This window comes from Salvelinus fontinalis, chromosome 23 (genome assembly GCF_029448725.1).
Source record: "Salvelinus fontinalis isolate EN_2023a chromosome 23, ASM2944872v1, whole genome shotgun sequence".
In the NCBI taxonomy this organism is placed as follows: domain Eukaryota; kingdom Metazoa; phylum Chordata; class Actinopteri; order Salmoniformes; family Salmonidae; genus Salvelinus; species Salvelinus fontinalis.
Genome location: NC_074687.1, coordinates 1843417 through 1870288, shown reverse-complemented (window position 1 = coordinate 1870288; position 26872 = coordinate 1843417). Strand labels below are relative to the sequence as shown.

Here is a 26872-nt window from a genome sequence, read left to right as displayed (position 1 = left end):
GCGGTGATGCAGCCAGTCAAGATGCTCTCAATGGTGCAGCTGTAGAACTTTTTGAGGATTTGAAGGCCCATGCCAAAATTTGTCATCCTCCTGAGGGGGAAGAGGCGCTGTCGTGCTTTCTTCATGACTGTGAGCATGTGTGTGGACCATTTTAAATCCTTAGTGATCTGGACACCGTAGGAACTTGAAGCTCTCGGACCCGTTCCACTGCAGCACCGTCGTGTTGTCAGCAAACTTGGATCATGGTGTCGGAGTTCATGCTCGGCCTCAGTCGTGGGTTAAATAGGACTAAATACACATTCCTTTGGGGCCCCCGTGTTGAGGGTCAGCTTAATCTGCCTGTCGTGAACCAAGATCCAAAATGGCCCCCTTTTCTCTATAGTGCACTACTTATGACCAGAGCTTCAAGTAGTGCACTATCTAGGGAATAGGGTTCCATTTGAGATGCCTGGGTCTCTCCTTTGTTGTGTTTACTGTTTGAGGATGGGTGAAGGTGGTGAGGGCTGTTGGACAGACAGGAAGGGAGGGGGTAATAAGTTGCAACCATGGCAACAGCAACTCAGTGGTTGAGCTCTGCCTGTACAGAGAGAAACTTTAGAGAACCTAGCAACACTTAGCAACAGCAACTCTGCAAACACAAGCATTACGGACAGACACAGAGGGGCAGAGAGGCTATTCGCTTTTGACGACTCACATTCACCAGTTAACAAATTCAGTCAGTTCTATTTTACTGCCATGGTGGAATGGTACAAAGCTCCTGTAAGAGAGACTTTTCCTTTAAGTTTTTATGCTTTGAAATGTGTGATTTAGTGTTATTTTTAGTAAAATTACACACGTCTTTGTTTGTTTTATAGAGACAGGGAATGAAACTGCTCTCCTGAGGATCTTTCTTCTACAAAAGAGCAGGACTTGTTTCTGAGAGGACAGTGTCTGGAGCAGGACTTGTCTTAGAGGACAGTATCTGGAGCAGGACTTGTTTCTGAGAGGACAGTGTCTGGAGCAGGATTTGTCTGAGAGGACAGTGTCTGGAGCAGGACTTGTCTGAGAGGACAGTGTCTGGAGCAGGATTTGTCTGAGAGGACAGTGTCTGGAGCAGGACTTGTCTTAGAGGACAGTATCTGGAGCAGGACTTGTTTCTGAGAGGACAGTGTCTGGAGCAGGACTTGTTTCTGAGAGGACAGTGTCTGGAGCAGGACTTGTCTGAGAGGACAGTGTCTGGAGCAGGATTTGTCTGAGAGGACAGTGTCTGGAGCAGGACTTGTTTCTGAGAGGACAGTGTCTGGAGCAGGATTTGTCTGAGAGGACAGTATCTGGAGCAGGTCTTGTCTGAGAGGACAGTGTCTGGAGCAGGACTTGTCTGAGAGGACAGTATCTGGAGCAGGACTTGTCTGAGAGGACAGTATCTGGAGCAGGATTTGTCTGAGAGGACAGTATCTAACTGTTATTCCTTAGTGTTTTAAGAAGCAGCAGGATTTTAGTCATGAAGGATATTGCTCTATCGCTACTGAGTCGAGGCTGCGGTCATGTTGTCCAGTCACAGCTGGGCAGTCAAGATGGACGCCTGGAAGTCTACTTCGAACCTAAGGTAAATGTCAAGTCCTTTTACACTTGATTCAGTCAGAAAGCAAGTTACAGCACGTTATAAAGCATTATATCTACAGGCTTTAATTAAAGTGTTACCCTTTAAAGTGTTTTGATGAATTTGATTGAAGACTCAAATAACAATGAAATGGAGAAAAAATGTGGTAGTTATGATAAAAGGTTGACAATACACATGTTTTAATTTCTACGTAGGACTACTACGATTGGAAGTCTCAGCCCTCACTGCTCCGCTTATCTAAGAGTGGCCGTCTGCTGGGCGGCGTGGAGACAGGGCTTCCTAAAACCTACAGCACGAGACAGGGACCTCTCTTCCTGTACTACCAGGAAATGGCCATGACGTCATCGTTTCTGTCATCGTGCCCCTCGGGGTCAGAGGAAATCAGGAAGAGGCAGGTCTCCCAACATTCCAGACAGGAAGTGGAGCTCCAGCTGAACACTCTGCGGGACCTGACGGGAGCCATACTGGCTTATGGGAAAAAGCAGGTAGAGCTCAGCCGATAGGAAGAGTTTGGGGCAACAAGCAGGTAGAGCTCAGCCAATAGGAAGAGTTTGGGGCAACAAGCCAGGTAGAGCTCAGCCGATAGGAAGAGTTTGGGGCAACAAGCAGGTAGAGCTCAGCCAATAGGAAGAGTTTGGGGCAACAAGCCAGGTAGAGCTCAGCCAATAGGAAGAGTTTGGGGCAACAAGCAGGTAGAGCTCAGCCAATAGGAAGAGTTTGGGGCAACAAGCCAGGTAGAGCTCAGCCAATAGGAAGAGTTTGCGGCAACAAGCAGGTAGAGCTCAGCCAATAGGAAGAGTTTGGGGCAACAAGCCAGGTAGAGCTCAGCCAATAGGAAGAGTTTGCGGCAACAAGCAGGTAGAGCTCAGCCAATAGGAAAAGTTTGGGGCAACAAGCCAGGTAGAGCTCAGCCAATAGGAGACGTCTGGTGCCTGATTCCCACTGTAGGGCCAACCAGAAACGTTCTGTGCTGGCTTGGATCATTTCGTTTCACGTTGTCCTTCATCAATTCAAACGGAATTATTTTTGGAACTCACACATAAAGAGGTTCTCATTTCCACTGAGCTCTTCTCATAAGGAACCAGACAGAGTTCAACCATAGTCCCATTGTCATACTGACCAGTGTTTAACCCATCATCTCCACTGAGCTCTTCTCATAAGGAACCAGACAGAGTTCAACCATAGTCCCATTGTCATACTGACCAGTGTTTAACCCATCATCTCCACTGAGCTCTTCTCATAAGGAACCAGACAGAGTTCAACCATAGTCCCATTGTCATACTGACCAGTGTTTAACCCATCATTTCCACTGAGCTCTTCTCATAAGGAACCAGACAGAGTTCAACCATAGTCCCATTGTCATACTGACCAGTGTTTAACCCATCATCTCCACTGAGCTCTTCTCATAAGGAACCAGACAGAGTTCAACCATAGTCCCATTGTCATACTGACCAGTGTTTAACCCATCATCTCCACTGAGCTCTTCTCATAAGGAACCAGACAGAGTTCAACCATAGTCCCATTGTCATACTGACCAGTGTTTAACCCATCATCTCCACTGAGCTCTTCTCATAAGGAACCAGACAGAGTTCAACCATAGTCCCATTGTCATACTGACCAGTGTTTAACCCATCATCTCCACTGAGCTCTTCTCATAAGGAACCAGACAGAGTTCAACCATAGTCCCATTGTCATACTGACCAGTGTTTAACCCATCATCTCCACTGAGCTCTTCTCATAAGGAACCAGACAGAGTTCAACCATAGTCCCATTGTCATACTGACCAGTGTTTAACCCATCATCTCCACTGAGCTCTTCTCATAAGGAACCAGACAGAGTTCAACCATAGTCCCATTGTCATACTGACCAGTGTTTAACCCATCATCTCCACTGAGCTCTTCTCATAAGGAACCAGACAGAGTTCAACCATAGTCCCATTGTCATACTGACCAGTGTTTAACCCATCATCTCCACTGAGCTCTTCTCATAAGGAACCAGACAGAGTTCAGCCATAGTCCCATTGTCATACTGACCAGTGTTTAACCCATCATCTCCACTGAGCTCTTCTCATAAGGAACCAGACAGAGTTCAACCATAGTCCCATTGTCATACTGACCAGTGTTTAACCCATCATCTCCACTGAGCTCTTCTCATGAGGAACCAGACAGAGTTCAACCATAGTCCCATTGTCATACTGACCAGTGTTTAACCCATCATCTCCACTGAGCTCTTCTCATAAGGAACCAGACAGAGTTCAACCATAGTCCCATTGTCATACTGACCAGTGTTTAACCCATCATCTCCACTGAGCTCTTCTCATAAGGAACCAGACAGAGTTCAACCATAGTCCCATTGTCATACTGACCAGTGTTTAACCCATCATCTCCACTGAGCTCTTCTCATAAGGAACCAGACAGAGTTCAACCATAGTCCCATTGTCATACTGACCAGTGTTTAACCCATCATCTCCACTGAGCTCTTCTCATAAGGAACCAGACAGAGTTCAACCATAGTCCCATTGTCATACTGACCAGTGTTTAACCCATCATCTCCACTGAGCTCTTCTCATAAGGAACCAGACAGAGTTCAACCATAGTCCCATTGTCATACTGACCAGTGTTTAACCCATCATCTCCACTGAGCTCTTCTCATAAGGAACCAGACAGAGTTCAACCATAGTCCCATTGTCATACTGACCAGTGTTTAACCCATCATCTCCACTGAGCTCTTCTCATAAGGAACCAGACAGAGTTCAACCATAGTCCCATTGTCATACTGACCAGTGTTTAACCCATCATCTCCACTGAGCTCTTCTCATAAGGAACCAGACAGAGTTCAACCATAGTCCCATTGTCATACTGACCAGTGTTTAACCCATCATCTCCACTGAGCTCTTCTCATGAGGAACCAGACAGAGTTCAACCATAGTCCCATTGTCATACTGACCAGTGTTTAACCCATCATCTCCACTGAGCTCTTCTCATAAGGAACCAGACAGAGTTCAACCATAGTCCCATTGTCATACTGACCAGTGTTTAACCCATCATCTCCACTGAGCTCTTCTCATAAGGAACCAGACAGAGTTCAACCATAGTCCCATTGTCATACTGACCAGTGTTTAACCCATCATCTCCACTGAGCTCTTCTCATAAGGAACCAGACAGAGTTCAACCATAGTCCCATTGTCATACTGACCAGTGTTTAACCCATCATCTCCACTGAGCTCTTCTCATAAGGAACCAGACAGAGTTCAACCATAGTCCCATTGTCATACTGACCAGTGTTTAACCCATCATCTCCACTGAGCTCTTCTCATAAGGAACCAGACAGAGTTCAACCATAGTCCCATTGTCATACTGACCAGTGTTTAACCCATCATCTCCACTGAGCTCTTCTCATAAGGAACCAGACAGAGTTCAACCATAGTCCCATTGTCATACTGACCAGTGTTTAACCCATCATCTCCACTGAGCTCTTCTCATAAGGAACCAGACAGAGTTCAACCATAGTCCCATTGTCATACTGACCAGTGTTTAACCCATTTCTCATTCATGTCTTACAATCGCAAATGGCTCACTATTCTTTACATAGTGCAATACCTGGGCCTGGTAAAATAATACAGTCATGCATTATCTGTCTCTCTCTCTCTCTCTGTCTCTCTCTCTGTCTCTGTCTCTCTCTCTCTCTCTCTCTCTCTCTCTCTCTCTCTCTCTCTCTGTCTTTCTCTCTCTCACTCTGTCTCTCTCTCTCTCTCTGTCTCTCTCTCTCTCTCTGTCTCTCTGTCTCTGTCTCTGTCTCTCTCTCTCTCTCTCTCTCTGTCTCTGTCTCTCTCTCTCTCTCTCTCTCTCTCTCTCTCTGTCTCTCTCTCTCTCTCTCTCTCTCTCTCTCTCTCTCTGTCTCTCTCTCTCTCTCTCTGTCTGTGTGTGTGTAGCTGACGGTCGTAGTGGGACAGGTTTAGAGATATCTGTGTGTGTATCTAGCTGACGGTCATAGTGGGACAGGTTTAGAGATATGTGTGTGTACCTGACGGTCGTAATGGGACAGGTTTAGTGATATGTGTGTGTAGCTGACGGTCGTAATGGGACAGGTTTAGAGATATCTGTGTGTGTAGCTGATGGTCATAGTGGGACAGGTTTAGAGATATCTGTGTGTGTGTGTAGCTGACGGTCGTAATGGGACAGGTTTAGAGATATCTGTGTGTATCTAGCTGACGGTCGTAGTGGGACAGGTTTAGAGATATCTGTGTGTATCTAGCTGACGGTCGTAGTGGGACAGGTTTAGAGATATCTGTGTGTGTAGATGACAGTCGTAGCGGGACAGGTTTAGAGATATCTGTGTGTATATAGCTGACGGTCGTAGTGGGACAGGTTTAGAGATATCTGTGTGTCTCTAGCTGACGGTCGTAGTGGGACAGGTTTAGAGATATCTGTGTGTGTATCTAGCTGACGGTCGTAGTGGGACAGGTTTAGAGATATCTGTGTGTGTATCTAGCTGACGGTCGTAGTGGGACAGGTTTAGAGATATCTGTGTGTGTATCTAGCTGACGGTCGTAGAGGGACAGGTTTAGAGATATCTGTGTGTATCTAGCTGACGGTCGTAGTGGGACAGGTTTAGAGATATCTGTGTGTGTATGTAGCTGACGGTCGTAGTGGGACAGGTTTAGAGATATCTGTGTGTGTAGCTGATGGTCATAGTGGGACAGGTTTAGAGATATCTGTGTGTAGCTGACGGTCGTAGCGGGACAGGTTTAGAGATATCTGTGTGTATCTAGCTGACGGTCATAGTGGGACAGGTTTAGAGATATCTGTGTGTATGTAGCTGACGGTCGTAGTGGGACAGGTTTAGAGATATCTGTGTGTATGTAGCTGACGGTCATAGTGGGACCTATTTAGAGATATCTGTGTGTGTAGCTGACGGTCGTAGTGGGACAGGTTTAGAGATATCTGTGTGTATCTAGCTGACGGTCGTAGTGGGACAGGTTTCAAGATATCTGTGTGTATCTAGCTGACGGTCGTAGTGGGACAGGTTTAGAGATATCTGTGTGTATGTAGCTGACGGTCGTAGTGGGACAGGTTTAGAGATATCTGTGTGTAGCTGACGGTCGTAGTGGGACAGGTTTAGAGATATCTGTGTGTAGCTGACGGTCGTAGTGGGACAGGTTTAGAGATATCTGTGTGTAGCTGACGGTCGTAGTGGGACAGGTTTAGAGATATCTGTGTGTATGTAGCTGACGGTCGTAGTGGGACAGGTTTAGAGATATCTGTGTGTTTTGCTGACGGTCGTAGTGGGACAGGTTTAGAGATATCTGTGTGTGTGTATCTGACGGCCGTAGTGGGACAGGTTTAGAGATATCTGTGTGTATGTAGCTGACGGTCGTAGTGGGACAGGTTTAGAGATATCTGTGTGTGTGTAGCTGACGGTCGTAGTGGGACAGGTTTAGAGATATCTGTGTGTATCTAGCTGGCGGTCGTAGTGGGACAGGTTTAGAGATATCTGTGTGTATCTAGCTGATGGTCGTAGTGGGACAGGTTTAGAGATATCTGTGTGTGTGTAGCTGATGGTCGTAGCGGGACAGGTTTAGAGATATCTGTGTGTATGTAGCTGACGGTCATAGTGGGACAGGTTTAAAGATATCTGTGTGTGTAGCTGACGGTCGTAGTGGGACAGGTTTAGAGATATCTGTGTGTTTATAGCTGACGGTCGTAGTGGGACAGGTTTAGAGATATCTGTGTGTATCTAGCTGGCGGTCGTAGTGGGACAGGTTTAGAGATATCTGTGTGTATCTAGCTGATGGTCGTAGTGGGACAGGTTTAGAGATATCTGTGTGTGTGTAGCTGATGGTCGTAGCGGGACAGGTTTAGAGATATCTGTGTGTATGTAGCTGACGGTCATAGTGGGACAGGTTTAAAGATATCTGTGTGTCTAGCTGACAGTCATAGTGGGACAGGTTTAGAGATATCTGTGTGTCTAGCTGACGGTCGTAGTGGGACAGGTTTAGAGATATCTGTGTGTATGTAGCTGACGGTCGTAGTGGGACAGGTTTAGAGATATCTGTGTGTGTGTAGCTGACGGTCGTAGTGGGACAGGTTTAGAGATATCTGTGTGTATCTAGCTGGCGGTCGTAGTGGGACAGGTTTAGAGATATCTGTGTGTATCTAGCTGATGGTCGTAGTGGGACAGGTTTAGAGATATCTGTGTGTGTGTAGCTGATGGTCGTAGCGGGACAGGTTTAGAGATATCTGTGTGTATGTAGCTGACGGTCATAGTGGGACAGGTTTAAAGATATCTGTGTGTGTAGCTGACGGTCATAGTGGGACAGGTTTAGAGATATCTGTGTGTTTATAGCTGACGGTCGTAGTGGGACAGGTTTAGTGATATGTGTGTGTAGCTGACGGTCGTAATGGGACAGGTTTAGAGATATCTGTGTGTGTAGCTGATGGTCATAGTGGGACAGGTTTAGAGATATCTGTGTGTGTGTGTAGCTGACGGTCGTAATGGGACAGGTTTAGAGATATCTGTGTGTATCTAGCTGACGGTCGTAGTGGGACAGGTTTAGAGATATCTGTGTGTATCTAGCTGACGGTCGTAGTGGGACAGGTTTAGAGATATCTGTGTGTGTAGATGACAGTCGTAGCGGGACAGGTTTAGAGATATCTGTGTGTATATAGCTGACGGTCGTAGTGGGACAGGTTTAGAGATATCTGTGTGTCTCTAGCTGACGGTCGTAGTGGGACAGGTTTAGAGATATCTGTGTGTGTATCTAGCTGACGGTCGTAGTGGGACAGGTTTAGAGATATCTGTGTGTGTATCTAGCTGACGGTCGTAGTGGGACAGGTTTAGAGATATCTGTGTGTGTATCTAGCTGACGGTCATAGAGGGACAGGTTTAGAGATATCTGTGTGTATCTAGCTGACGGTCGTAGTGGGACAGGTTTAGAGATATCTGTGTGTGTATGTAGCTGACGGTCGTAGTGGGACAGGTTTAGAGATATCTGTGTGTGTAGCTGATGGTCATAGTGGGACAGGTTTAGAGATATCTGTGTGTAGCTGACGGTCGTAGCGGGACAGGTTTAGAGATATCTGTGTGTATCTAGCTGACGGTCATAGTGGGACAGGTTTAGAGATATCTGTGTGTATGTAGCTGACGGTCGTAGTGGGACAGGTTTAGAGATATCTGTGTGTATGTAGCTGACGGTCATAGTGGGACCTATTTAGAGATATCTGTGTGTGTAGCTGACGGTCGTAGTGGGACAGGTTTAGAGATATCTGTGTGTATCTAGCTGACGGTCGTAGTGGGACAGGTTTCAAGATATCTGTGTGTATCTAGCTGACGGTCGTAGTGGGACAGGTTTAGAGATATCTGTGTGTATGTAGCTGACGGTCGTAGTGGGACAGGTTTAGAGATATCTGTGTGTAGCTGACGGTCGTAGTGGGACAGGTTTAGAGATATCTGTGTGTAGCTGACGGTCGTAGTGGGACAGGTTTAGAGATATCTGTGTGTAGCTGACGGTCGTAGTGGGACAGGTTTAGAGATATCTGTGTGTATGTAGCTGACGGTCGTAGTGGGACAGGTTTAGAGATATCTGTGTGTTTTGCTGACGGTCGTAGTGGGACAGGTTTAGAGATATCTGTGTGTGTGTATCTGACGGCCGTAGTGGGACAGGTTTAGAGATATCTGTGTGTATGTAGCTGACGGTCGTAGTGGGACAGGTTTAGAGATATCTGTGTGTGTGTAGCTGACGGTCGTAGTGGGACAGGTTTAGAGATATCTGTGTGTATCTAGCTGGCGGTCGTAGTGGGACAGGTTTAGAGATATCTGTGTGTATCTAGCTGATGGTCGTAGTGGGACAGGTTTAGAGATATCTGTGTGTGTGTAGCTGATGGTCGTAGCGGGACAGGTTTAGAGATATCTGTGTGTATGTAGCTGACGGTCATAGTGGGACAGGTTTAAAGATATCTGTGTGTGTAGCTGACGGTCGTAGTGGGACAGGTTTAGAGATATCTGTGTGTTTATAGCTGACGGTCGTAGTGGGACAGGTTTAGAGATATCTGTGTGTATCTAGCTGGCGGTCGTAGTGGGACAGGTTTAGAGATATCTGTGTGTATCTAGCTGATGGTCGTAGTGGGACAGGTTTAGAGATATCTGTGTGTGTGTAGCTGATGGTCGTAGCGGGACAGGTTTAGAGATATCTGTGTGTATGTAGCTGACGGTCATAGTGGGACAGGTTTAAAGATATCTGTGTGTCTAGCTGACAGTCATAGTGGGACAGGTTTAGAGATATCTGTGTGTCTAGCTGACGGTCGTAGTGGGACAGGTTTAGAGATATCTGTGTGTATGTAGCTGACGGTCGTAGTGGGACAGGTTTAGAGATATCTGTGTGTGTGTAGCTGACGGTCGTAGTGGGACAGGTTTAGAGATATCTGTGTGTATCTAGCTGGCGGTCGTAGTGGGACAGGTTTAGAGATATCTGTGTGTATCTAGCTGATGGTCGTAGTGGGACAGGTTTAGAGATATCTGTGTGTGTGTAGCTGATGGTCGTAGCGGGACAGGTTTAGAGATATCTGTGTGTATGTAGCTGACGGTCATAGTGGGACAGGTTTAAAGATATCTGTGTGTGTAGCTGACGGTCGTAGTGGGACAGGTTTAGAGATATCTGTGTGTTTATAGCTGACGGTCGTAGTGGGACAGGTTTAAAGATATCTGTGTGTGTAGCTGGCGGTCGTAGTGGGACAGGTTTAGAGATATCTGTGTGTGTAGCTGACGGTCGTAGTGGGACAGGTTTAGAGATATCTGTGTGTGTATCTAGCTGACGGTCGTAGTGGGACAGGTTTAGAGATATCTGTGTGTGTTTCTAGCTGACGGTCGTAGTGGGACAGGTTTAGAGATATCTGTGTGTGTGTAGCTGACGGTCGTAGCGGGACAGGTTTAGAGATATCTGTGTGTGTGTAGCTGACGGTCGTAGCGGGACAGGTTTAGAGATATCTGTGTGTATCTAGCTGACGGTCGTAGTGGGACAGGTTTAGTGATATCTGTGTGTAGCTGATGGTCGTAGTGGGACAGATTTAGAGATATCTGTGTGTATCTAGCTGACGGTCGTAGCGGGACAGGTTTAGAGATATCTGTGTGTGTGTAGCTGACGGTCGTAGCGGGACAGGTTTAGAGATATCTGTGTGTATCTAGCTGACGGTCGTAGTGGGACAGGTTTAGTGATATCTGTGTGTAGCTGACGGTCGTAGTGGGACCTATTTAGAGATATCTGTGTGTATGTAGCTGACGGTCGTAGTGGGACAGGTTTAGAGATATCTGTGTGTTTTGCTGACGGTCGTAGTGGGACAGGTTTAGAGATATCTGTGTGTATCTAGCAGATGGTCGTAGTGGGACAGGTTTAGAGATATATGTGTGTATGTAGCTGACGATCGTAGTGGGACAGGTTTAGAGATATCTGTGTGTATCTAGCTGACAGTCGTAGTGGGACATGTTTAGAGATATCCTTGTGTTTTGCTGACGGTCGTAGTGGGACAGGTTTAGAGATATCTGTGTGTATCTAGCTGACAGTCGTAGTGGGACAGGTTTAGAGATATCTGTGTGTATGTAGCTGACGACCATAGTGGGACAGGTTTAGAGATATCTGTGTGTGTGTATCTGACGGCCATAGTGGGACAGGTTTAGAGATATCTGTGTCTGTGTAGCTGGCGGTCGCAGCGGGACAGGTTTAGAGATATCTGTGTGTTTTGCTGACGGTCGTAGTGGGACAGGTTTAGAGATATCTGTGTGTGTGTATCTGACGGCCGTAGTGGGACAGGTTTAGAGATATCTGTGTGTGTGTAGCTGACGGTCGTAGTGGGACAGGTTTAGAGATATCTGTGTGTGTATCTAGCTGACGGTCGTAGTGGGACAGGTTTAGAGATATCTGTGTGTGTTTCTAGCTGACGGTCGTAGTGGGACAGGTTTAGAGATATCTGTGTGTGTGTAGCTGACGGTCGTAGCGGGACAGGTTTAGAGATATCTGTGTGTGTGTAGCTGACGGTCGTAGCGGGACAGGTTTAGAGATATCTGTGTGTATCTAGCTGACGGTCGTAGTGGGACAGGTTTAGTGATATCTGTGTGTAGCTGATGGTCGTAGTGGGACAGATTTAGAGATATCTGTGTGTATCTAGCTGACGGTCGTAGCGGGACAGGTTTAGAGATATCTGTGTGTGTGTAGCTGACGGTCGTAGCGGGACAGGTTTAGAGATATCTGTGTGTATCTAGCTGACGGTCGTAGTGGGACAGGTTTAGTGATATCTGTGTGTAGCTGACGGTCGTAGTGGGACCTATTTAGAGATATCTGTGTGTATGTAGCTGACGGTCGTAGTGGGACAGGTTTAGAGATATCTGTGTGTTTTGCTGACGGTCGTAGTGGGACAGGTTTAGAGATATCTGTGTGTATCTAGCAGATGGTCGTAGTGGGACAGGTTTAGAGATATATGTGTGTATGTAGCTGACGATCGTAGTGGGACAGGTTTAGAGATATCTGTGTGTATCTAGCTGACAGTCGTAGTGGGACATGTTTAGAGATATCCTTGTGTTTTGCTGACGGTCGTAGTGGGACAGGTTTAGAGATATCTGTGTGTATCTAGCTGACAGTCGTAGTGGGACAGGTTTAGAGATATCTGTGTGTATGTAGCTGACGACCATAGTGGGACAGGTTTAGAGATATCTGTGTGTGTGTATCTGACGGCCATAGTGGGACAGGTTTAGAGATATCTGTGTCTGTGTAGCTGGCGGTCGCAGCGGGACAGGTTTAGAGATATCTGTGTGTTTTGCTGACGGTCGTAGTGGGACAGGTTTAGAGATATCTGTGTGTGTGTATCTGACGGCCGTAGTGGGACAGGTTTAGAGATATCTGTGTGTGTGTAGCTGACGGTCGTAGTGGGACAGGTTTAGAGATATCTGTGTGTATGTAGCTGATGGTCGTAGTGGGACAGGTTTAGAGATATCTGTGTGTGTAGCTGACGGTCGTAGTGGGACAGGTTTAGAGATATCTGTGTGTATCTAGCTGTCGGTCGTAGTGGGACAGGTTTAGCGATATCTGTGTGTTTCTAGCTGACGGTCGTAGTGGGACAGGTTTAGAGATATCTGTGTGTAGCTGATGGTCGTAGTGGGACAGATTTAGAGATATCTGTGTGTATCTAGCTGACGGTCGTAGTGGGACAGGTTTAGAGATATCTGTGTGTATCTAGCTGACGGTCGTAGCGGGACAGGTTTAGAGATATCTGTGTGTGTGTAGCTGACGGTCGTAGCGGGACAGGTTTAGAGATATCTGTGTGTGTGTAGCTGACGGTCGTAGCGGGACAGGTTTAGAGATATCTGTGTGTATCTAGCTGACGGTCGTAGTGGGACAGGTTTAGTGATATCTGTGTGTAGCTGATGGTCGTAGTGGGACAGATTTAGAGATATCTGTGTGTATCTAGCTGACGGTCGTAGCGGGACAGGTTTAGAGATATCTATGTGTGTGTAGCTGACGGTCGTAGCGGGACAGGTTTAGAGATATCTGTGTGTATCTAGCTGACGGTCGTAGTGGGACAGGTTTAGAGATATCTGTGTGTTTTGCTGACGGTCGTAGTGGGACAGGTTTAGAGATATCTGTGTGTGTGTATCTGACGGCCGTAGTGGGACAGGTTTAGAGATATCTGTGTGTATGTAGCTGACTGTCATAGTGGGACAGGTTTAGAGATATCTTTGTGTCTAGCTGACAGTCATAGTGGGACAGGTTTAGAGATATCTGTGTGTCTAGCTGACGGTCGTAATGGGACAGGTTTAGAGATATCTGTGTGTATATAGCTGACGGTCGTAGTGGGACAGGTTTAGAGATATCTGTGTGTGTGTAGCTGACGGTCGTAGTGGGACAGGTTTAGAGATATCTGTGTGTATCTAGCTGGCGGTCGTAGTGGGACAGGTTTAGAGATATCTGTGTGTATCTAGCTGATGGTCGTAGTGGGACAGGTTTAGAGATATCTGTGTGTGTGTAGCTGATGGTCGTAGCGGGACAGGTTTAGAGATATCTGTGTGTATGTAGCTGACGGTCATAGTGGGACAGGTTTAAAGATATCTGTGTGTGTAGCTGACGGTCGTAGTGGGACAGGTTTAGAGATATCTGTGTGTTTATAGCTGACGGTCGTAGTGGGACAGGTTTAAAGATATCTGTGTGTGTAGCTGGCGGTCGTAGTGGGACAGGTTTAGAGATATCTGTGTGTGTAGCTGACGGTCGTAGTGGGACAGGTTTAGAGATATCTGTGTGTGTATCTAGCTGACGGTCGTAGTGGGACAGGTTTAGAGATATCTGTGTGTGTTTCTAGCTGACGGTCGTAGTGGGACAGGTTTAGAGATATCTGTGTGTGTGTAGCTGACGGTCGTAGCGGGACAGGTTTAGAGATATCTGTGTGTGTGTAGCTGACGGTCGTAGCGGGACAGGTTTAGAGATATCTGTGTGTATCTAGCTGACGGTCGTAGTGGGACAGGTTTAGTGATATCTGTGTGTAGCTGATGGTCGTAGTGGGACAGATTTAGAGATATCTGTGTGTATCTAGCTGACGGTCGTAGCGGGACAGGTTTAGAGATATCTGTGTGTGTGTAGCTGACGGTCGTAGCGGGACAGGTTTAGAGATATCTGTGTGTATTTAGCTGACGGTCGTAGTGGGACAGGTTTAGTGATATCTGTGTGTAGCTGACGGTCGTAGTGGGACCTATTTAGAGATATCTGTGTGTATGTAGCTGACGGTCGTAGTGGGACAGGTTTAGAGATATCTGTGTGTTTTGCTGACGGTCGTAGTGGGACAGGTTTAGAGATATCTGTGTGTATCTAGCAGATGGTCGTAGTGGGACAGGTTTAGAGATATATGTGTGTATGTAGCTGACGATCGTAGTGGGACAGGTTTAGAGATATCTGTGTGTATCTAGCTGACAGTCGTAGTGGGACATGTTTAGAGATATCTGTGTGTTTTGCTGACGGTCGTAGTGGGACAGGTTTAGAGATATCTGTGTGTATCTAGCTGACAGTCGTAGTGGGACAGGTTTAGAGATATCTGTGTGTATGTAGCTGACGGCCATAGTGGGACAGGTTTAGAGATATCTGTGTGTGTGTATCTGACGGCCATAGTGGGACAGGTTTAGAGATATCTGTGTCTGTGTAGCTGGCGGTCGCAGCGGGACAGGTTTAGAGATATCTGTGTGTTTTGCTGACGGTCGTAGTGGGACAGGTTTAGAGATATCTGTGTGTGTGTATCTGACGGCCGTAGTGGGACAGGTTTAGAGATATCTGTGTGTGTGTAGCTGACGGTCGTAGTGGGACAGGTTTAGAGATATCTGTGTGTATGTAGCTGATGGTCGTAGTGGGACAGGTTTAGAGATATCTGTGTGTGTAGCTGACGGTCGTAGTGGGACAGGTTTAGAGATATCTGTGTGTATCTAGCTGTCGGTCGTAGTGGGACAGGTTTAGAGATATCTGTGTGTGTAGCTGACGGTCGTAGTGGGACAGGTTTAGAGATATCTGTGTGTGTATCTAGCTGACGGTCGTAGTGGGACAGGTTTAGAGATATCTGTGTGTGTTTCTAGCTGACGGTCGTAGTGGGACAGGTTTAGAGATATCTGTGTGTGTGTAGCTGACGGTCGTAGCGGGACAGGTTTAGAGATATCTGTGTGTGTGTAGCTGACGGTCGTAGCGGGACAGGTTTAGAGATATCTGTGTGTATCTAGCTGACGGTCGTAGTGGGACAGGTTTAGTGATATCTGTGTGTAGCTGATGGTCGTAGTGGGACAGATTTAGAGATATCTGTGTGTATCTAGCTGTCGGTCGTAGCGGGACAGGTTTAGAGATATCTGTGTGTGTGTAGCTGACGGTCGTAGCGGGACAGGTTTAGAGATATCTGTGTGTATCTAGCTGACGGTCGTAGTGGGACAGGTTTAGTGATATCTGTGTGTAGCTGACGGTCGTAGTGGGACCTATTTAGAGATATCTGTGTGTATGTAGCTGACGGTCGTAGTGGGACAGGTTTAGAGATATCTGTGTGTTTTGCTGACGGTCGTAGTGGGACAGGTTTAGAGATATCTGTGTGTATCTAGCAGATGGTCGTAGTGGGACAGGTTTAGAGATATATGTGTGTATGTAGCTGACGATCGTAGTGGGACAGGTTTAGAGATATCTGTGTGTATCTAGCTGACAGTCGTAGTGGGACATGTTTAGAGATATCTGTGTGTTTTGCTGACGGTCGTAGTGGGACAGGTTTAGAGATATCTGTGTGTATCTAGCTGACAGTCGTAGTGGGACAGGTTTAGAGATATCTGTGTGTATGTAGCTGACGGCCATAGTGGGACAGGTTTAGAGATATCTGTGTGTGTGTATCTGACGGCCATAGTGGGACAGGTTTAGAGATATCTGTGTCTGTGTAGCTGGCGGTCGCAGCGGGACAGGTTTAGAGATATCTGTGTGTTTTGCTGACGGTCGTAGTGGGACAGGTTTAGAGATATCTGTGTGTGTGTATCTGACGGCCGTAGTGGGACAGGTTTAGAGATATCTGTGTGTGTGTAGCTGACGGTCGTAGTGGGACAGGTTTAGAGATATCTGTGTGTATGTAGCTGATGGTCGTAGTGGGACAGGTTTAGAGATATCTGTGTGTGTAGCTGACGGTCGTAGTGGGACAGGTTTAGAGATATCTGTGTGTATCTAGCTGTCGGTCGTAGTGGCACAGGTTTAGCGATATCTGTGTGTTTCTAGCTGACGGTCGTAGTGGGACAGGTTTAGAGATATCTGTGTGTAGCTGATGGTCGTAGTGGGACAGATTTAGAGATATCTGTGTGTATCTAGCTGACGGTCGTAGTGGGACAGGTTTAGAGATATCTGTGTGTATCTAGCTGACGGTCGTAGCGGGACAGGTTTAGAGATATCTGTGTGTGTGTAGCTGACGGTCGTAGCGGGACAGGTTTAGAGATATCTGTGTGTGTGTAGCTGACGGTCGTAGCGGGACAGGTTTAGAGATATCTGTGTGTATCTAGCTGACGGTCGTAGTGGGACAGGTTTAGTGATATCTGTGTGTAGCTGATGGTCGTAGTGGGACAGATTTAGAGATATCTGTGTGTATCTAGCTGACGGTCGTAGCGGGACAGGTTTAGAGATATCTATGTGTGTGTAGCTGACGGTCGTAGCGGGACAGGTTTAGAGATATCTGTGTGTATCTAGCTGACGGTCGTAGTGGGACAGGTTTAGAGATATCTGTGTGTAGCTGACGGTCGTAGTGGGACAGGTTTAGAGATATCTGTGTGTATGTAGCTGACGGTCGTAGTGGGACAGGTTTAGAGATATCTGTGTGTTTTGCTGACGGTCGTAGTGGGACAGGTTTAGAGATATCTGTGTGTGTGTATCTGACGGCCGTAGTGGGACAGGTTTAGAGATATCTGTGTGTATGTAGCTGACTGTCATAGTGGGACAGGTTTAGAGATATCTGTGTGTCTAGCTGACAGTCATAGTGGGACAGGTTTAGAGATATCTGTGTGTCTAGCTGACGGTCGTAGTGGGACAGGTTTAGAGATATCTGTGTGTATATAGCTGACGGTCGTAGTGGGACAGGTTTAGAGATATCTGTGTGTGTGTAGCTGACGGTCGTAGTGGGACAGGTTTAGAGATATCTGTGTGTATCTAGCTGGCGGTCGTAGTGGGACAGGTTTAGAGATATCTGTGTGTATCTAGCTGATGGTCGTAGCGGGACAGGTTTAGAGATATCTGTGTGTATGTAGCTGACGGTCATAGTGGGACAGGTTTAAAGATATCTGTGTGTGTAGCTGACGGTCGTAGTGGGACAGGTTTAGAGATATCTGTGTGTTTATAGCTGACGGTCGTAGTGGGACAGGTTTAAAGATATCTGTGTGTGTAGCTGGCGGTCGTAGTGGGACAGGTTTAGAGATATCTGTGTGTGTAGCTGACGGTCGTAGTGGGACAGGTTTAGAGATATCTGTGTGTGTATCTAGCTGACGGTCGTAGTGGGACAGGTTTAGAGATATCTGTGTGTGTTTCTAGCTGACGGTCGTAGTGGGACAGGTTTAGAGATATCTGTGTGTGTGTAGCTGACGGTCGTAGCGGGACAGGTTTAGAGATATCTGTGTGTGTGTAGCTGACGGTCGTAGCGGGACAGGTTTAGAGATATCTGTGTGTATCTAGCTGACGGTCGTAGTGGGACAGGTTTAGAGATATCTGTGTGTAGCTGACGGTCGTAGTGGGACAGGTTTAGAGATATCTGTGTGTATGTAGCTGACGGTCGTAGTGGGACAGGTTTAGAGATATCTGTGTGTTTTGCTGACGGTCGTAGTGGGACAGGTTTAGAGATATCTGTGTGTGTGTATCTGACGGCCGTAGTGGGACAGGTTTAGAGATATCTGTGTGTATGTAGCTGACTGTCATAGTGGGACAGGTTTAGAGATATCTGTGTGTCTAGCTGACAGTCATAGTGGGACAGGTTTAGAGATATCTGTGTGTCTAGCTGACGGTCGTAGTGGGACAGGTTTAGAGATATCTGTGTGTATATAGCTGACGGTCGTAGTGGGACAGGTTTAGAGATATCTGTGTGTGTGTAGCTGACGGTCGTAGTGGGACAGGTTTAGAGATATCTGTGTGTATCTAGCTGGCGGTCGTAGTGGGACAGGTTTAGAGATATCTGTGTGTATCTAGCTGATGGTCGTAGCGGGACAGGTTTAGAGATATCTGTGTGTATGTAGCTGACGGTCATAGTGGGACAGGTTTAAAGATATCTGTGTGTGTAGCTGACGGTCGTAGTGGGACAGGTTTAGAGATATCTGTGTGTTTATAGCTGACGGTCGTAGTGGGACAGGTTTAAAGATATCTGTGTGTGTAGCTGGCGGTCGTAGTGGGACAGGTTTAGAGATATCTGTGTGTGTAGCTGACGGTCGTAGTGGGACAGGTTTAGAGATATCTGTGTGTGTATCTAGCTGACGGTCGTAGTGGGACAGGTTTAGAGATATCTGTGTGTGTTTCTAGCTGACGGTCGTAGTGGGACAGGTTTAGAGATATCTGTGTGTGTGTAGCTGACGGTCGTAGCGGGACAGGTTTAGAGATATCTGTGTGTGTGTAGCTGACGGTCGTAGCGGGACAGGTTTAGAGATATCTGTGTGTATCTAGCTGACGGTCGTAGTGGGACAGGTTTAGTGATATCTGTGTGTAGCTGATGGTCGTAGTGGGACAGATTTAGAGATATCTGTGTGTATCTAGCTGACGGTCGTAGCGGGACAGGTTTAGAGATATCTGTGTGTGTGTAGCTGACGGTCGTAGCGGGACAGGTTTAGAGATATCTGTGTGTATCTAGCTGACGGTCGTAGTGGGACAGGTTTAGTGATATCTGTGTGTAGCTGACGGTCGTAGTGGGACCTATTTAGAGATATCTGTGTGTATGTAGCTGACGGTCGTAGTGGGACAGGTTTAGAGATATCTGTGTGTTTTGCTGACGGTCGTAGTGGGACAGGTTTAGAGATATCTGTGTGTATCTAGCAGATGGTCGTAGTGGGACAGGTTTAGAGATATATGTGTGTATGTAGCTGACGATCGTAGTGGGACAGGTTTAGAGATATCTGTGTGTATCTAGCTGACAGTCGTAGTGGGACATGTTTAGAGATATCTGTGTGTTTTGCTGACGGTCGTAGTGGGACAGGTTTAGAGATATCTGTGTGTATCTAGCTGACAGTCGTAGTGGGACAGGTTTAGAGATATCTGTGTGTATGTAGCTGACGGCCATAGTGGGACAGGTTTAGAGATATCTGTGTGTGTGTATCTGACGGCCATAGTGGGACAGGTTTAGAGATATCTGTGTCTGTGTAGCTGGCGGTCGCAGCGGGACAGGTTTAGAGATATCTGTGTGTTTTGCTGACGGTCGTAGTGGGACAGGTTTAGAGATATCTGTGTGTGTGTATCTGACGGCCGTAGTGGGACAGGTTTAGAGATATCTGTGTGTGTGTAGCTGACGGTCGTAGTGGGACAGGTTTAGAGATATCTGTGTGTATGTAGCTGATGGTCGTAGTGGGACAGGTTTAGAGATATCTGTGTGTGTAGCTGACGGTCGTAGTGGGACAGGTTTAGAGATATCTGTGTGTATCTAGCTGTCGGTCATAGTGGGACAGGTTTAGCGATATCTGTGTGTTTCTAGCTGACGGTCGTAGTGGGACAGGTTTAGAGATAACTGTGTGTAGCTGATGGTCGTAGTGGGACAGATTTAGAGATATCTGTGTGTATCTAGCTGACTGTCGTAGTGGGACAGGTTTAGAGATATCTGTGTGTATCTAGCTGACGGTCGTAGCGGGACAGGTTTAGAGATATCTGTGTGTGTGTAGCTGACGGTCGTAGCGGGACAGGTTTAGAGATATCTGTGTGTGTGTAGCTGACGGTCGTAGCGGGACAGGTTTAGAGATATCTGTGTGTATCTAGCTGACGGTCGTAGTGGGACAGGTTTAGTGATATCTGTGTGTAGCTGATGGTCGTAGTGGGACAGATTTAGAGATATCTGTGTGTATCTAGCTGACGGTCGTAGCGGGACAGGTTTAGAGATATCTATGTGTGTGTAGCTGACGGTCGTAGCGGGACAGGTTTAGAGATATCTGTGTGTATCTAGCTGACGGTCGTAGTGGGACAGGTTTAGTGATATCTGTGTGTAGCTGAGTGTCGTAGCGGGACAGGTTTAGAGATATCTGTGTGTATCTAGCTGACGGTCGTAGTGGGACAGGTTTAGTGATATCTGTGTGTAGCTGACGGTCGTAGTGGGACCTATTTAGAGATATCTGTGTGTATGTAGCTGACGGTCGTAGTGGGACAGGTTTAGAGATATCTGTGTGTTTTGCTGACGGTCGTAGTGGGACAGGTTTAGAGATATCTGTGTGTATCTAGCTGATGGTCGTAGTGGGACAGGTTTAGAGATATCTGTGTGTATGTAGCTGACGATCGTAGTGGGACAGGTTTAGAGATATCTGTGTGTATCTAGCTGACAGTCGTAGTGGGACAGGTTTAGAGATATCTGTGTGTTTTGCTGACGGTCGTAGTGGGACAGGTTTAGAGATATCTGTGTGTATCTAGCTGACAGTCGTAGTGGGACAGGTTTAGAGATATCTGTGTGTATGTAGCTGACGGCCATAGTGGGACAGGTTTAGAGATATCTGTGTGTGTGTATCTGACGGCCATAGTGGGACAGGTTTAGAGATATCTGTGTCTGTGTAGCTGGCGGTCGCAGCGGGACAGGTTTAGAGATATCTGTGTGTTTTGCTGACGGTCGTAGTGGGACAGGTTTAGAGATATCTGTGTGTGTGTATCTGACGGCCGTAGTGGGACAGGTTTAGAGATATCTGTGTGTGTGTAGCTGACGGTCGTAGTGGGACAGGTTTAGAGATATCTGTGTGTATGTAGCTGATGGTCGTAGTGGGACAGGTTTAGAGATATCTGTGTGTGTAGCTGACGGTCGTAGTGGGACAGGTTTAGAGATATCTGTGTGTATCTAGCTGTCGGCCGTAGTGGGACAGGTTTAGCGATATCTGTGTGTATCTAGCTGACGGTCGTAGTGGGACAGGTTTAGAGATATCTGTGTGTAGCTGATGGTCGTAGTGGGACAGATTTAGAGATATCTGTGTGTATCTAGCTGACGGTCGTAGTGGGACAGGTTTAGAGATATCTGTGTGTATCTAGCTGACGGTCGTAGCGGGACAGGTTTAGCGATATCTGTGTGTATCTAGCTGACGGTCGTAGTGGGACAGGTTTAGAGATATCTGTGTGTAGCTGATGGTCGTAGTGGGACAGATTTAGAGATATCTGTGTGTATCTAGCTGACGGTCGTAGTGGGACAGGTTTAGAGATATCTGTGTGTATCTAGCTGACGGTCGTAGCGGGACAGGTTTAGAGATATCTGTGTGTGTGTAGCTGACGGTCGTAGCGGGACAGGTTTAGAGATATCTGTGTGTGTGTAGCTGACGGTCGTAGCGGGACAGGTTTAGAGATATCTGTGTGTATCTAGCTGACGGTCGTAGTGGGACAGGTTTAGTGATATCTGTGTGTAGCTGATGGTCGTAGTGGGACAGATTTAGAGATATCTGTGTGTATCTAGCTGACGGTCGTAGCGGGACAGGTTTAGAGATATCTGTGTGTATGTAGCTGACGGTCGTAGTGGGACAGGTTTAGAGATATCTGTGTGTATCTAGCTGACGGTCGTAGCGGGACAGGTTTAGAGATATCTGTGTGTGTAGCTGACGGTCGTAGCGGAACAGGTTTAGAGATATCTGTGTGTGTGTAGCTGACGGTCGTAGCGGGACAGGTTTAGAGATATCTGTGTGTATCTAGCTGACGGTCGTAGTGGGACAGGTTTAGTGATATCTGTGTGTAGCTGATGGTCGTAGTGGGACAGATTTAGAGATATCTGTGTGTATCTAGCTGACGGTCGTAGCGGGACAGGTTTAGAGATATCTATGTGTGTGTAGCTGACGGTCGTAGCGGGACAGGTTTAGAGATATCTGTGTGTATCTAGCTGACGGTCGTAGTGGGACAGGTTTAGTGATATCTGTGTGTAGCTTATGGTCGTAGTGGGACAGATTTAGAGATATCTGTGTGTATCTAGCTGACAGTCGTAGTGGGACAGGTTTAGAGATATCTGTGTGTATCTAGCTGACGGTCGTAGTGGGACAGGTTTAGAGATATCTGTGTGTATGTAGCTGACTGTCGTAGTGGGACAGGTTTAGAGATATCTGTGTGTATATAGCTGACGGTCGTAGTTTGACAGGTTTAGAGATATCTGTGTGTATCTTGCTGACGGTCGTAGTGGGACAGGTTTAGAGATATCTGTGTGTAGCTGACGGTCATCGTGGGACAGGTTTAGAGATATCTGTGTGTATCTAGCTGACGGTCATAGTGGGACAGGTTTAGAGATATCTGTGTGTATCTAGCTGACGGTCGTAGTGGGACAGGTTTAGAGATATCTGTGTGTATGTAGCTGACTGTCGTAGTGGGACAGGTTTAGAGATATCTGTGTGTATATAGCTGACGGTCGTAGTTTGACAGGTTTAGAGATATCTGTGTGTATCTTGCTGACGGTCGTAGTGGGACAGGTTTAGAGATATCTGTGTGTAGCTGACGGTCATAGTGGGACAGGTTTAGAGTTATCTGTGTATGTAAATGACGGTCGTAGCAGGACAGGTTTAGAGATATCTGTTTGTGTAGCTGACGGTCGTAGTGGGACAGGTTTAGAGATATCTGTGTGTATCTTGCTGACGGTCGTAGTGGGACAGGTTTAGAGATATCTGTGTGTAGCTGACGGTCATAGTGGGACAGGTTTAGAGATATCTGTGTGTATCTAGCTGACGGTCATAGTGGGACAGGTTTAGAGATATCTGTGTGTATCTAGCTGACGGTCGTAGTGGGACAGGTTTAGAGTTATATGTGTATGTAAATGACGGTCGTAGCAGGACAGGTTTAGAGATATCTGTGTGTATGTAGCTGATGGTCATAGTGGGACAGGTTTAGAGATATCTGTGTCTGTGTAGCTGGCGGTCGCAGCGGGACAGGTTTAGAGATATCTGTGTGTTTTGCTGACGGTCGTAGTGGGACAGGTTTAGAGATATCTGTGTGTGTGTATCTGACGGCCGTAGTGGGACAGGTTTAGAGATATCTGTGTGTGTGTAGCTGACGGTCGTAGTGGGACAGGTTTAGAGATATCTGTGTGTATGTAGCTGATGGTCGTAGTTGGACAGGTTTAGAGATATCTGTGTGTGTAGCTGACGGTCGTAGTGGGACAGGTTTAGAGATATCTGTGTGTATCTAGCTGTCGGTCGTAGTGGGACAGGTTTAGCGATATCTGTGTGTATCTAGCTGACGGTCGTAGTGGGACAGGTTTAGAGATATCTGTGTGTAGCTGATGGTCGTAGTGGGACAGATTTAGAGATATCTGTGTGTATCTAGCTGACGGTCGTAGCGGGACAGGTTTAGCGATATCTGTGTGTATCTAGCTGACGGTCGTAGTGGGACAGGTTTAGAGATATCTGTGTGTAGCTGATGGTCGTAGTGGGACAGATTTAGAGATATCTGTGTGTATCTAGCTGACGGTCGTAGTGGGACAGGTTTAGAGATATCTGTGTGTGTGTAGCTGACGGTCGTAGCGGGACAGGTTTAGAGATATCTGTGTGTGTGTAGCTGACGGTCGTAGCGGGACAGGTTTAGAGATATCTGTGTGTGTGTAGCTGACGGTCGTAGCGGGACAGGTTTAGAGATATCTGTGTGTATCTAGCTGACGGTCGTAGTGGGACAGGTTTAGTGATATCTGCGTGTAGCTGATGGTCGTAGTGGGACAGATTTAGAGATATCTGTGTGTATCTAGCTGACGGTCGTAGCGGGACAGGTTTAGAGATATCTGTGTGTGTGTAGCTGACGGTCGTAGCGGGACAGGTTTAGAGATATCTGTGTGTATCTAGCTGACGGTCGTAGTGGGACAGGTTTAGTGATATCTGTGTGTAGCTGACGGTCGTAGTGGGACCTATTCAGAGATATCTGTGTGTATGTAGCTGACGGTCGTAGTGGGACAGGTTTAGAGATATCTGTGTGTTTTGCTGACGGTCGTAGTGGGACAGGTTTAGAGATATCTGTGTGTATCTAGCAGATGGTCGTAGTGGGACAGGTTTAGAGATATATGTGTGTATGTAGCTGACGATCGTAGTGGGACAGGTTTAGAGATATCTGTGTGTATCTAGCTGACAGTCGTAGTGGGACATGTTTAGAGATATCTGTGTGTTTTGCTGACGGTCGTAGTGGGACAGGTTTAGAGATATCTGTGTGTATCTAGCTGACAGTCGTAGTGGGACAGGTTTAGAGATATCTGTGTGTATGTAGCTGACGGCCATAGTGGGACAGGTTTAGAGATATCTGTGTGTGTGTATCTGACGGCCATAGTGGGACAGGTTTAGAGATATCTGTGTCTGTGTAGCTGGCGGTCGCAGCGGGACAGGTTTAGAGATATCTGTGTGTTTTGCTGACGGTCGTAGTGGGACAGGTTTAGAGATATCTGTGTGTGTGTATCTGACGGCCGTAGTGGGACAGGTTTAGAGATATCTGTGTGTGTGTAGCTGACGGTCGTAGTGGGACAGGTTTAGAGATATCTGTGTGTATGTAGCTGATGGTCGTAGTGGGACAGGTTTAGAGATATCTGTGTGTGTAGCTGACGGTCGTAGTGGGACAGGTTTAGAGATATCTGTGTGTATCTAGCTGTCGGTCGTAGTGGGACAGGTTTAGCGATATCTGTGTGTTTCTAGCTGACGGTCGTAGTGGGACAGGTTTAGACATATCTGTGTGTAGCTGATGGTCGTAGTGGGACAGATTTAGAGATATCTGTGTGTATCTAGCTGACGGTCGTAGTGGGACAGGTTTAGAGATATCTGTGTGTATCTAGCTGACGGTCGTAGCGGGACAGGTTTAGAGATATCTGTGTGTGTGTAGCTGACGGTCGTAGCGGGACAGGTTTAGAGATATCTGTGTGTGTGTAGCTTACGGTCGTAGCGGGACAGGTTTAGAGATATCTGTGTGTATCTAGCTGACGGTCGTAGTGGGACAGGTTTAGTGATATCTGTGTGTAGCTGATGGTCGTAGTGGGACAGATTTAGAGATATCTGTGTGTATCTAGCTGACGGTCGTAGCGGGACAGGTTTAGAGATATCTATGTGTGTGTAGCTGACGGTCGTAGCGGGACAGGTTTAGAGATATCTGTGTGTATCTAGCTGACGGTCGTAGTGGGACAGGTTTAGTGATATCTGTGTGTAGCTGACGGTCGTAGCGGGACAGGTTTAGAGATATCTGTGTGTATCTAGCTGACGGTCGTAGTGGGACAGGTTTAGTGATATCTGTGTGTAGCTGACGGTCGTAGTGGGACCTATTTAGAGATATCTGTGTGTATGTAGCTGACGGTCGTAGTGGGACAGGTTTAGAGATATCTGTGTGTTTTGCTGACGGTCGTAGTGGGACAGGTTTAGAGATATCTGTGTGTATCTAGCTGATGGTCGTAGTGGGACAGGTTTAGAGATATCTGTGTGTATGTAGCTGACGATCGTAGTGGGACAGGTTTAGAGATATCTGTGTGTATCTAGCTGACAGTCGTAGTGGGACAGGTTTAGAGATATCTGTGTGTTTTGCTGACGGTCGTAGTGGGACAGGTTTAGAGATATCTGTGTGTATCTAGCTGACAGTCGTAGTGGGACAGGTTTAGAGATATCTGTGTGTATGTAGCTGACGGCCATAGTGGGACAGGTTTAGAGATATCTGTGTGTGTGTATCTGACGGCCATAGTGGGACAGGTTTAGAGATATCTGTGTCTGTGTAGCTGGCGGTCGCAGCGGGACAGGTTTAGAGATATCTGTGTGTTTTGCTGACGGTCGTAGTGGGACAGGTTTAGAGATATCTGTGTGTGTGTATCTGACGGCCGTAGTGGGACAGGTTTAGAGATATCTGTGTGTGTGTAGCTGACGGTCGTAGTGGGACAGGTTTAGAGATATCTGTGTGTATGTAGCTGATGGTCGTAGTGGGACAGGTTTAGAGATATCTGTGTGTGTAGCTGACGGTCGTAGTGGGACAGGTTTAGAGATATCTGTGTATATCTAGCTGTCGGTCGTAGTGGGACAGGTTTAGCGATATCTGTGTGTAGCTAGCTGACGGTCGTAGTGGGACAGGTTTAGAGATATCTGTGTGTAGCTGATGGTCGTAGTGGGACAGATTTAGAGATATCTGTGTGTATCTAGCTGACGGTCGTAGTGGGACAGGTTTAGAGATATCTGTGTGTAGCTGATGGTCGTAGTGGGACAGATTTAGAGATATCTGTGTGTATCTAGCTGACGGTCGTAGTGGGACAGGTTTAGAGATATCTGTGTGTGTGTAGCTGACGGTCGTAGTGGGACAGGTTTAGAGATATCTGTGTGTGTGTAGCTGACGGTCGTAGCGGGACAGGTTTAGAGATATCTGTGTGTGTGTAGCTGACGGTCGTAGCGGGACAGGTTTAGAGATATCTGTGTGTATCTAGCTGACGGTCGTAGTGGGACAGGCTTAGTGATATCTGTGTGTAGCTGATGGTCGTAGTGGGACAGATTTAGAGATATCTGTGTGTATCTAGCTGACGGTCGTAGCGGGACAGGTTTAGAGATATCTATGTGTGTGTAGCTGACGGTCGTAGCGGGACAGGTTTAGAGATATCTGTGTGTATCTAGCTGACGGTCGTAGTGGGACAGGTTTAG

The 26872-nt window shown here is 46.9% G+C and overlaps 1 protein-coding gene across 3 annotated transcripts in view; it reads left to right on the top strand.

The window, feature by feature from the left end:
• Positions 1-635: 635 nt before the first annotated feature.
• Positions 636-26872, top strand: part of LOC129820684 (uncharacterized protein KIAA2012 homolog) — an 83512-nt gene continuing 57275 nt past the window's right edge. For all 3 annotated transcript variants that reach the window (XM_055877529.1, XM_055877530.1, XM_055877528.1), the window contains exons 1-2: positions 636-1585; positions 1795-2085. In XM_055877529.1, the coding sequence (XP_055733504.1) occupies positions 1481-1585; positions 1795-2085 (396 nt within the window). In that variant the 5' untranslated portion in view covers positions 636-1480. The remainder of the gene's footprint in view (positions 1586-1794; positions 2086-26872) is intronic.